The following is a 12,507-nucleotide window of genomic DNA, read 5'->3' on the forward strand; positions in this document are numbered from 1 at the left end:
TACTCACTGAGGGAGGCGTTGTTGTAGGTTAGTGTATACTCACTGCAACAATCCTTTTCATGGCCTCCAGCTTCAGAGAGTCCTTGTTGCTGTCCAGCATCTCCTTCAAGTCATCATGCCTGCAGAATAAACGCCATTAGCATGCACACGTTAGGCTCCTGTTTTAGGCCCACTGCTCATCTCTGGCTTTGGCTCCATTTGTTTCTAGGCAGGAAACACCTTATTTGATGGACACTCATCACACTTAAGATGTAACTCCTCTCACATGCAAACAGTAAGTAAATGACTGACTTCATATCCACAGAGAAAGCAGACCTTCTGAATGAGCATGAATTTGGAAGAGCAGCTCATTGCACATGGTGCTTCAGTGGGCCTGTGCTGGGCTTTTTGCAGCTTTTTGCAGCTTTTTAAAATCTCCCTTCCTCTAATCCTCCTGCACTGGGCTAGTGGAACAGACAAGTTTAGTATGCAATGGAGTGTAGCTGTAGGTACAGAAAATTCCTGAAAGAAGAAGACGAAACATGCACTCTCTCTCACACACACACACATACACTCTATTTTTATTGTTTTCCTTACTCTCTCTGACATACACTGTTGAGTGTATTTTGTTAAAGTAGATCACTCTCAGCAAAGAAGTCAGACGGATACAGTGAATGGAGTCGACAGAAGCCCCTCTTCGCTGAAGTGATTTCCTCAGTCTATCCAGGGAAAATGGAAAGACAGGCTTGACTGAACGCAGAGCTCTGACACGTCAGACCCGAGATTTCATAGAGATGGAGGATAAATCCCTAATGACAAGGAGACAGCAGCCCACACTCAGGAGAGGATGGAAAGTGAGAAATATATCTGGGCTGTCTACAGCACAACAGCTCATCTTTAAATGAGCCACTGTACAAGTGTGGCAAATGTGATGCTTGTGCATGTTAGGCAGTGGTACCAAAGCGCAGTTGCTGTTGATACCTTGCATTTGTGGAGACTTCATCCAGATGTAGGAAACAGCATTCTAAAAGCCAACTAAACTTGGAGTGGCTCACTTGGATCATACAGTGCATCTGAGAACATTGCAAGTGGCCAATCACAGCTCGTTCTGTAGTACAATGCTAATATGCTAAAAATTATTCAGATTTATATGTGGCTAAATGGGTTATGATATAGAGAGATTTTCCTGAATTGTCAGGCTTCGTTTGAATAGTATCAGTGTCCTCTGTTGGTACCTTTTCAAAAGTTTGCATATATAAATAAATATAATCTAAATTAATCTCCTCAAGGCATCATGCATAGAGACACCGAAAAAGTGGGTGAAAAGATGAGGGAATACTGAATGTGTTCTTTGTGATCTTTCTGATTTTCAGAGAATCAGAATCATCATGGTTTGTGTCTCAATGACTGCCTTTAATCAGAGCATGGGCTTCCTAACAAGACTCTTGAGAGATAAAAGAAGGGAGAGAGAGAGTAAGAGTGAATGAAAGAGAAAAAAGGGAGAAGGAGAGAGAAAGATGAAGTGAGAGAGGGAGGGAGAGATGGTGAGGGAGAGGGGAGAAGGGAGAATTAGAGAGGCATTGTCTGGGGGCTGGGGAATACACCAAAGCCTGTTCTACACGTGGGATTCTGGTGCTAGCTTTATATGACTGAGTAACTATAGGGTAGACAAAGTTGAATTTTCATGTTTTTCCTGAGCATTCCATATAATTGGCTCACTGGCCAATCATATAACTTTTTGTGATTTCTAAAACAGGAAGAAACCTCTAGCAGCACAAAAAAGAACACCTCTGAGGAACCTGGACTTCATTTCCTGTCACCGTCCAAGGCCCTACACCTCCACACTCAGCAGCTCATAAAATATACAGAATATCACATTTAAATATACTTCAGAGTATTTAAATTTCTGTTCATTCTAAACCTCCAAACAGAAAAATTAACCAAACTTGCATTTTATACTCCTTAAACCCAAATGACTGAAAGCTTCCTAGATGTATATTTTCAACAATGTCATTGGCATAACAACCAGACAAGAATCAGGACCTTGTTATGTGTATCAGATTTGCTTGCAATCAAGGCTACACCTGTTCCAGTTTCCTTGAGGATTATGTCAAGCCAAAGATAAGGCAACTCTATTTGAATTAATATAAGAAGCTCTTAGTCAGAAAACAAGTTACTATAGCAACAGTATCTGAGACTGTGCATTAGCAATGGGCTTGTGATCAATGGACCCATTACCCTTCTCTTTTTAAAAACTTAAAGTCAAGAAGAGCATGAGAAAATCAGCTCTTAACCCCAGAAGAAGCAACAACACCTCCATGCCTGTACTAAAGCAGTCCCAGACTAAGTTACCTAAGAATCAGAAAATAGTCTACTACTTCCTCCTACGTCCTTACTTAATTAATGACTTGCCTACTTAGACAGCCTTTTATCAGGTGTAACATAACTCAGTTCTGTAAGTCGCTTTGGACAAGGGTGGCTGTAAATGTAAATGTCATTCTTCACTAGTCAAAGCATCCATGACCACAATGTTTCCACAATCATGACCCTGGCACCTCAGAGCAATCGTATTTTCTTTGGTGCTAAAGTGACATGCTTGTAGCTTAAAAGCTGCAGGTCATAAGACCCTTTATGCAGTAAAAGCAGGTCCAAAGTAAACCGTCTTTCTGTGCATTTGCCTCTGCTTCCTTCTATCCACACAGCGTGCCAAGCCAGACAACTGTGCCTTTCTTTTAAACTGTGCCTTTCTTTTAAAGGACTGCAGGCAACAGCTTGTTCAATACTGAGTCACTCTGTGGACCAGTTCTTTGGCATATACACAAATGATTCTTTGAGCCATGATTGGTCCATGACAATCATTAACATTTGGAAAGTGGTAAAAGGGAGAGCAATTTTAGTTAGATTCTAGCAGTGCCAGTGGCAGTTTTTCATTCAAGAAATATATCATCAATGTGATAATAAAACTGATTTGTATTCACTGCCAGTCCTTTCTGGCTGCTGGTAGCAATGACTTGGGTGATTGGAGGGAGAGAAAGAGACAATGCTGTCTTTCTCTAACTCTCTCTCCCCCTGTTCTGCCTGCCATGTGTGAGGGCGTGCAGACAGAGGGGACACGCACCCTGGCCACATCCATCCTGATCCAGAGGGACTGGACTGCTGGCTCCTACACAAGAGGTCCTACACGGTTGGGTCCTGCACTCTGCGTGTTATCTATAGGGCCCCAAAGGCTGACCCTCACACATGTGTCCTTTGCATCTCAGAGTGCTAGAGTCCACGCTGACCTGGACTGCAGCAGCACTGGCTGAGGGAACTCCACAACTGATCTTGTAACAGCCTGATGCATCCTTAGCCTGCCTGTCCTACTTTTGCTCAGCTCTACCTCTGATAAGTTGTGGGCCATTGCTGAGAAAGGTGGGAAAATACTTTCATTCTGACCTACTTATTTTACCCCAGTGCTCTGGGCGAAAAAGAGATCAGAGGAATAGCTAGGAAACATCACCATACGCCTCCATGAATTGTGAATGTGAGGAATACACACTGAATCACACATCCCTGAATTACAATTAGAGGCACCAAGTACAACAGCAGTGAACAGACTATTCCATTGTGAAGGTGTCACAGGTGCACAGTTGTCTCATTTATGGTTTGAAATATAATTGGTCTATTTTATTAAAGTGTCATTTCCTCTTTGGAAATAATGAGAATAATTATAGAGAAAGCATACTTTGAAGAGTTGTGACCCATGTATGATGCTCATTATTCTGATCTGACTTCAGCTTTGTCTTCCCAAAAACCCTATTGGATCATGAGAGAATACAGCAAGGGGTTCCTTTATCTGTCGACTATTTGTCTGACAGTAATTCGAGGAACAGGAGAGTGATGGAGACCGAGCGGGTGAGCAGAGTCCAGGAAGAGAGAGGGAGGCTGTGGCATCAGAGAACAGTGCTGATGGACAGAGGGAGGATGAGAGAAAGACACACACACACACAACTACATAAAAGCAAGACAGAGGTGTGCTTCTCACCATGCCGTCGAGGACACAAACTGGCATTTAACATGCCCATGTGACGTCATAATGAGCAAGAGGAGTGCTGTGATGAAACTGTGGCAACAAGGCCCATGATATCACGAAGCCAGGATACCAGACCACACCATCCAGAGACCTGGTCTAGCAGGCTCTTTCCACCCAAGAGCACAGAACTCCACAGCCATAGAGCTGATCTGACTGCTGCCAGCCACAGCCCAGGCATTAATATGTCATGAACTAGCTCAGATAACAGAGTAAGCTAATTAAAACCATTCCCCTCAAGGCTGCTACTTCGCTACTGCGAGGCCGACAACGCCTGTCGTAGCTCACTACACATACTGCGTTGCGTGGTTGTTGTTTCCACGGCAACAATAAAAAAAGCAATAGGGTGAAAGGAGTATAATGACAGCCGGCTCTGAGTGCTTCACACTGCTGCCACTCAGGTGGCAGCCCTGATGGAACAGGGGCCCATCCTTACCCCGAACCATCACAATACACCCTCCACAAATGTCTTCGGTGTTTTGGACACACTGTGCTACAAAGGCCCCAATAAATAAAGAGCACATCAACATTTCAGTACTATGTGTGTGGGAATAAAAACACATATGTAAAGTAATGCAATCTCGCAGTACAATGGAATGTTACGTTTACTGTCTTAATGCTCTTGACCAAGTGGGGTTATGTGAGCACAAAATTTCTTGTTTTCAAGCAGGCTTTATGTGAGTGTGTTGTGTGGGTGTGCATGTGGTGAATGTGTGTACATCATCAGCTGAGGTTGGTATTTCCTCCACAACTCCATGCATCAGTGAGTCTTCCTGGTCTCTACCTCAGATTGATTTGTGTGTGTGCATGCATGCATGTGTGTGTGTGTGTGTGTGTGTGTGTGTGTGTGTGTGTGTGTGTGAGGTCTGTCATGACAAGAGAGCAATTGGAGGATTTGGTGTGAGAATCTAGCAGTCATGAGCACTGTCACTCACACACTCTCCGTGCAAGATGCAGGCTGCAGACAGTGTCCACACAGAGTCCCTCTTCATCATTTAGCTAATAAGGACTTCAGGCTACAATCCAGCCAAGCCTTATGGGCATTCAGTAAATGTCGATGAACAGGCAGGTCAAGGCGAGGCATCTTCCACTCTCATTTACCTGCAATGTCAGGTGCTTGACAGGAGAAATCAGCTGGGATGCTTGTACCTAGGTTAATATATCTTATGTGTAACAGGCCTGAGGTCAGTTGACCAGAAAACTTTATTAAACTTTAACTTTTGAATGTTACTTATTTTGTATTTGATGGGTGATTTAGAGCCAGTAGCTCAACCAATTCTATCTAAACAGACCTTCTTTTGGGCAAGAAGAACAGCTTGGTCACTAAAGGCCTTTAGGATTAGAATGATTCAAAGTGCAAGAACACTACAGTATCTCAGAGGCCAAGTACACAAAAAAAGTATATAGAAAGGGCAGAGAAAAGTTAATTTAAGTCCTAAAATTAGCTTGGGCCTGGGATTCATATTTGCATTTTAAAAGATTTTACATTAGCAATTTGTTCTTGATAAATTCATCACAAGGTGCCGGATAGACTTGTGTGTCTTTGAAGCAGTTGAGGGAATTGGGCTGAGCCTTCATCACATACGCAGCTGGATCTGCTGAGAACAGAACCACTAAAATCTCCTTGCAGAAGAAAGAACTAATCCGTTATATTAAAACCTAAAAGGTGTCGGCACTGCAAGCAGCAGGAGAAATAGCCAGAAAACGTGACACAGAGGAAAATGAATAGAATGGTGAAATCTCCCTTGGGTTTTATTCAGGTGTGCTGTAGATTAAGAAGCAGAGAGGCTTTCCTCTGTCTACCTATTCTTACAGAGGGCTTGATTAGGAAACACAACACCACTGAAGAGTTTCAAATGTACTGCCCTTGTAATTAGAAGGATACATAATTTAATGCTCCACAACATCACACACACATACACACACACGCACGCACGCACGCACACATACAAACACACACACACACACACACACACACACACACAAAGACACATATGCATGCATGCACGCAGGCACGCAGGCACGCATGCATGCACGCACACACAATATACCTGCAGGATCAGATTACAGATAACAGCCTGTCAGGAGGTTTGGCCCTGAAATTTCCAGCCATTCACTGACATTTGCTATTGGTAGATGTTCCCCTTACCTGCTGATCTACAATTAGTTTTGCCTTTTCTGTCCCTGTCCAATGGTTATAGTTAGGATCCTCATGAAAAGTATTTCCTTTCTAACCACGGGTCCCAGATACACTGATGTATAACCTCTGTACAGACAAATTGAGCTGGTTCATAGTGTCTCAACAAAATCTAAGAGCCTCTCTGATCACAGCAGTCCCACAGGCACTGTAATCTTTTCTGAATCATATTTATCAGTTTCCTGTCTGATCTTAATTTGTATTAAAGATTTTTCCTTCAGCTACCAAACTCGGAAATATGAAACTCAGGATGAATAATTTCCACCAACCTGTTAACATTTCAGATGTGCTTCCTTTGTAAAACTGATAAACTGCAAAAGAGCTGCGTTTACCTTTCCCCAGCAGAATTATAAGGAGACCTACATTTCCCCCTGGTGTTTCCTGGGATAGACAGGGATACAAGGAATGCTTATTTTTGAGACACAGACTGGACCTTGTGAGTGATATTAAAGACCTGACAGAGCTGACAGCTAGTAAACGAAGGCAAACAATAAGGCACTGCTGAAGTGATTCTGCACTCTAGAGCGAAGCAGGCTCAAACCCTGACACATCTAAATCTACTGTTTCATACAGTGCTGTGGGCAAACCTCCCATATGCCTTTTGGTTCAGAGCCTGTCTCTTAGTCACCAATAAATTACCCTCTAACATTCATAAGTACACACACACACACACACAGACAGAAACAAACACACGGACACATGCACACATACATATGCATACACACACATGCACAAATACACCAGGCTCTGTAGGTTTTCTGGTATTCGCTACCAGCAATTCCTCAGACCAGCATTTCACATCAAATCACCACTGATGTGGTCATGTGGTGACTGGGTCACACGTGTGTGCGTGTGTCAGTGTGTGTGCGACCTGCCACGAGGCACAAAGATGTGTATGCTCTAGCATGCTTCTCCTTACCGCAGGGGCTGTGCCTGGGCGCTGTGCAGCCCCTCCTCCGACGAGCCTTTCTCGTCTCCCCCCTCTGCCATCGTGCCTGCCCCTCCTACTCCCACACCTCCCCCCAGTGAGCCGGTGCGGAGGTGTCGCAGCTCCTCAGGCTGCACGGCGCTGTACCAGTTTTGGTGGCTGCTGTCGGGGCTGAGCACAGGGCTGCGTGCCTCCTCGTGGCCCTGTGCCACCCCCTGCACCGTTTTCACGATGTTCACCGCGTTGGCCGGAAGTTGCAGCAGCTTCTGCATGGTCGTCATCCTCGCGGGCCAGCGGCGGGGACGTCAAGTGCTCGCCTGGCGTGACTCTTTAGCCGGCGTGCGCCAGTTCCTGCAAGCCAGCCCCACAGCTCAGGTGTGCCCGCAAGGTCCGCCTCCCAGAGTTGTCTGCACAGGTCACCCGAGATGCAGCCCAGGGGTCCGGAAGAGCACCTGGAGGAACTCCACGTGTGAGCAGCAGACCACTTCAGCACCAAGTTTGGATAGCTCTGAAATGTCCTCTTTAAATTCCTCTGAATCTTAAGGGCGCATGTATGCCCCTAGACAGATGTCAGGTCAGACTGCCACGTGCCTCCAGTCCTCCGGGGTTAGAAGCAGGCAAAGTATACTGCAGACTTGGCTGTGTGTCCTCCACACCTGGGCATGAGAGTGAGGGATAGCCCTGCCTGAGGTGGAGGTACTGAGGAATAGTATGGCAGCGCTCAGCTGGGCTCTCTGGGGATGAGAGCTCTTCTCTGGCTGCTCAGAGGCGTCTGCTCGTGAACACAGGCTACAGATCTCTCCGCTCCACTCCGCCCCCCTCCCGAGCCCAGCCATGTTAGCACACACCCCTCCCTTCTAGTCTTCTCTTACGCATCCATCGCACTATGTCTCTCTCTCTGTCTCTCTCTCTCTCTCTCTCTCTCTCTCTCTCTCCTGCACATTTGTCTCCATCCTCCCATGTTCTCTTTCATTCACTCACGCCTCTCGTTCCATTCTTTCTCCTTCTCATTCCCTCCCTCACATGCCTTCCTCGAGCCACACTGGCCTTTTCTTCCCAGGCTTAAGCCTTTTCTCTTCCCATGTCTCTTCAAAGCACAGCTCACTCTTTCTCTCTCTCTCTCTCTCTGTCTCTCTCTCTCTCTCTCTCTCTCTCTCTCTCTCAGGCTGGCGTGACTCAGCTGCTGCAGTTCTGTTGGAGTGATCTGCCTCACAGCCCTGTGCCTTTAATAAAAAACACAAGCATCCTCCCTCTTGTTTTCCTAATATGAAACAGCAGGCCTTTATCAAGCAGGGAAACCCCGCTGTTTAACATTAGGACAACACAAGAATACCACTTGACTACAATTGCAAACCCAGCACACACACACACACACACACACACACACGCACAAAACACACCTGTTGAGATTACCTGACAACTTAACACACAGAGTTTTCAGTGACTGGCTTGGCTGTACTGGTCTGTAGGTAAACTGAATTAGAGACAGGCAGTGCCCTGTCCCAATTGGGCTTATTAGGACTCATGTATTAGCATTGTAAGTATGAGATATGTATAAAGAATAACCAATATGACAGTGAAATCTAGTTTTAAGTTGAATATAGTGGCTCCATTTTGGGTATAGCCAACAAGGAATTTTTCCACGTTCTCTCTCCTTTTCAGACTACACATCTATGACTTTATGTACCAGTAGTTTGTGTGTCCGTGTATGTGTCCACAAGTAGAAAAGGGCAGCAGGAGACAGCGAAAAAGAGAGTATCTAGTCTCTTCCCTGACACTGCACACCTCAGACAGCTGGAGCAGAGCAGAGTGCTTCTGCACACATGTGGAATTCACACAGTGCTGAGAAGAAAGGGGTGTGGCAAAGCAGCGGAGAGCAGAGACAAGCCCACCTCCATTACCACTCACAGTATATATACAGAGCCTGTGATTCCCCCTCAGGCTCATGGTGTGCTGTCACTCCGAGTAACCCGACAAGTGAAACCTACAGGCCTGTTATAAATGGTCATCGGTATGAATTTCATTTGATGACTGAATATGGTGTGTACAGTAAACACCAGCCAGGCTTAGAAGGGAAGGTTGCCAAGGCAACAGTATTGACGGAACCTTCCTACTTTGTGTTTGCTTTAGAACCAGTAGAACTGCCATTTATCCTTACACACACACACGCACACGCACACACACACACACACACACGCACATACACACACACACACACACACACACACACACACACATACACGCACACGCACACACACACACACACAAACCTTAGCCCAAAAACTGTAATCCAAAACTGCATACCTGTTAGCTTCTGTCTCATCAGAGGTTGACGTCACTATGCAGGTAGAAAAAAAAAAAAACAAGGACAAGGAAAGCAGGAAACTAAAGCTATTTTCACCCTTTGTGTGCAACACCTACTACACTTAAAACACATACCACAGTATGCTAAAAAGGCAGTGGTATCTGCAGTCCAGCATTAGAAATAACCACAGGAGCCTGGCTACCATTACTGGTACCAGGGGTTCTATCATACAGACACATACAACTAAATCCAGATGTTTCCTCATATAGATGAAAGTAGTTGCTTATTTGAAAATAATCATAACAAGAAACTTTACAAAAGTGATTACTCACAGTTCATACCATGCATGTTTTGAGCTACAACTTGAATTTTTGGGGTGCTGTAAGATTAAAACCTTTCTTCTGCTAGTTAGTAAATGCACATATTTACAAACTTAATATTTCCTGTAACAGTAGAACTTTTACTTTTTTAGTGTGATTCTTTCCCCAAAATATTTTGCCAATGAACTGTGTGTACTTATGATATGTGACATGCTACAGTTACATATATGTTTATTTTATTGTGGTTATTTGGTCTTGGGCAGATCCTGCCATGTGCTTGGGAACCTTGATGTTTTGCACTCTCTCCTGGCAGAGTGAGGAACTGACATTTCTGTTTTAAATTAGAAAAAATCTAACAAATTTCTGTTCATTTTGCTCCAATGAGGCTAATATATCTACACACATTTTGAGATCTTTAGACTTTCTTTCAAACCATGCTATATATTCATTATGTGTAATGAAATATGTTGATAAGTATACAGTTGAGTTGTGCCTAATTCCCTTTATCCCTCATCAGTCCGAGAATACTACACTGTTTCCAAAATGGGAAGTACTTTCTTGAATGGTACTTAGCTACACAGAGATAATTTCTTATGACTGCTCAGCAAATGGATGCAGTATATCACTGGAAAGAAATTATGAATCGGAATATTAGTATGAACAGGGAGAGACTTGGGCCAAGCCACTGCACTGAATCAGAACTTTACTGTAAGGGCAAGCGTGGTATAAATGGATGAGATCCATGACTCTGACAGGGACTGCAAAACAGGAATGTGACTCATGAATTGTTTATAGTCTATCCACATTACAAATTGACAAGTAAAAATAGCACTACAGTAACTAAGTGAGACAAACTGGTTGACAGATGGATATCCAGATTATTATACATTCTGAATTAATAAAAACAATGGTTTGATATCTATATATAAAAGCAATATTTTTGTTTGTTTACAACAACAACAACAACCATATCTTAAAGGCTGTACATAATGCATATTGAAATTGCAGTTACTAATACCATACTCAGTATGGTGCTCTATGAGAGCACCTATTGGTAACATAAACTGACCTACATAAGACAAGGTCCTACATAATGACTGATCTGATGATATCTATAAAGATCATTCTTTCTGAGGACAGCATCCCTCCCCAGAGCTGTGATTCAATAGCATTCACGGAACCAGAGCATTATACAGAGGAAGCTCAGTCTCAGCACAGCCTACTGCATTAGGCTAACACTGACCATAGAACACAACGTACAATTCAAGCCAAACCCCAAACCTCCCTCTACTGCAGGAATTCCAGCTAATAGGGACGTTCCCAGTATAAGTAACATAATGTGAAGGGTTTCATAAAGGTACGTGATAACGTTCAAGCGTAATGCTACGGAACTTACTTATAAAATGTTCCATAAACGTTAAAAAGAAGAGCGAAAGTTAACCATTTGATCTGTAGCGTACTGAGAACGTTTGTTATAATCAAGAAAGAAAAAAAAACATTCTACGAGGAATCACAGCGACACAATGAACGTTTACAGAACATTCAAAGTTTCCAAAACAATGGAAATTAGGGGAACGTTATTGGAACGCAGATTTGTTAACTGAGATGGTAAGCTAAAGGTAAAGCTATGATCATTTCATTTCATAAATACCTCATGGCTAACGAAGGGGTAGGAACGTAATATTTGAGCTCTAGGGTCATTTGAAAGGAAGTTCTTCAAAAATAATACAGACTCGTAGCTAAAAAAGCTAAAGAGTGAAGCTAAAGTAGAAACCTCGGAAGGTGTTTCTGTAACTAACATTTCGGGTTACAGCCTTCAAAAAAGCTTGGGGGAAGGGGCAGATTAAGCTCGCTCTGGACTGAAACTTCGTGACCGTGGAACGTACTCCGCTTGGGCAGTACTTTATGACGACAGACCTGGTTCACGTGCAAACCTCGCGCAGGTTTGCAGCGCATCTGTTCCGTTCTAGAGGTTCTGTGCCTCTTTCCATAGGATGCTGTCAGAGCGCTGTCCACTAAGCAGTTCTGAAACATTTCCAGTGCAAGCAAAAATACCTAGCATCTAGATACTGAGCGTGGGTTAACTCCAGCTTTTTTGTAGTAATCGTAAACGCTGGATACCATGCTGTTAGAACCAAAACAGTCACACGATATTCTCTTTTTGCGCGATAGGCTATTTTCGCTATTTTCGATACGGCTAGTATCAGCTAAATCTCGGAGAAGCTAACAGAAGGCCCCGGTCCTTGTAATACAGGAATAGGCCACACTATAACGCAGCAGAACGGGACTATTGGTTTTAAATGTCTATTATCTGTTTAGTGGACATATTTTAATTCTACACACCATCCAGTTCCATAAACATACATGCGAGCACAAATGTCCTCTCCTTTACAATCTGACAGTAGGAAATTGCTACCACACCGCACCTCCCCCTTGATAATGCAAGACATTAAATACAATCATAACAAACCGTCCGTCTTTCCTTACCTCTTATAGTCAGAGGAAAAAATACCACCGCTGGCCGGATCGTGACCATACTCGGGTTCCCCAACACTAGAAGAGCCCCCCTTTTCGTCGTTAAAGGCAGAACTACTAGACATCGTTGCGGCTTTTACTGTGCAGTATGGCTATGGAGACTTAGCTCGCGAAGATCGGCGCTCTAGTTAAGCCGCAGCCTTCACCAGCGACGTACACACTCAGCAAGCAAGG

The 12,507-nt window shown here is 43.9% G+C and overlaps 1 protein-coding gene across 17 annotated transcripts in view; it reads right to left on the reverse strand.

Annotated features, from left to right (window-relative positions):
• The window catches only part of ap3b2 (adaptor related protein complex 3 subunit beta 2), a 32,710-nt gene extending 20,203 nt beyond the window's left edge, over nt 1–12,507 (reverse strand). For 3 of the 17 annotated variants that reach the window (XM_081712411.1, XM_081712410.1, XM_081712409.1), the window contains exons 1-2: nt 12,286–12,507; nt 44–119 (exon numbers count right to left, since the gene is read on the reverse strand). In XM_081712411.1, the coding sequence (XP_081568537.1) occupies nt 44–119; nt 12,286–12,398 (189 nt within the window). In that variant the 5' untranslated portion in view covers nt 12,399–12,507. Of the gene's footprint in view, nt 1–7; nt 120–7,164; nt 9,262–12,285 lie in introns of those variants that run through there. The other 14 variants (XR_014123166.1, XM_081712399.1, XM_081712414.1 and 11 more) reach the window with 10 other exon arrangements.

The sequence above is a fragment of the Electrophorus electricus genome, chromosome 4 (genome assembly GCF_041902795.1).
Source record: "Electrophorus electricus isolate QZ-2024a chromosome 4, ASM4190279v1, whole genome shotgun sequence".
Lineage (NCBI taxonomy): Eukaryota > Metazoa > Chordata > Actinopteri > Gymnotiformes > Gymnotidae > Electrophorus > Electrophorus electricus.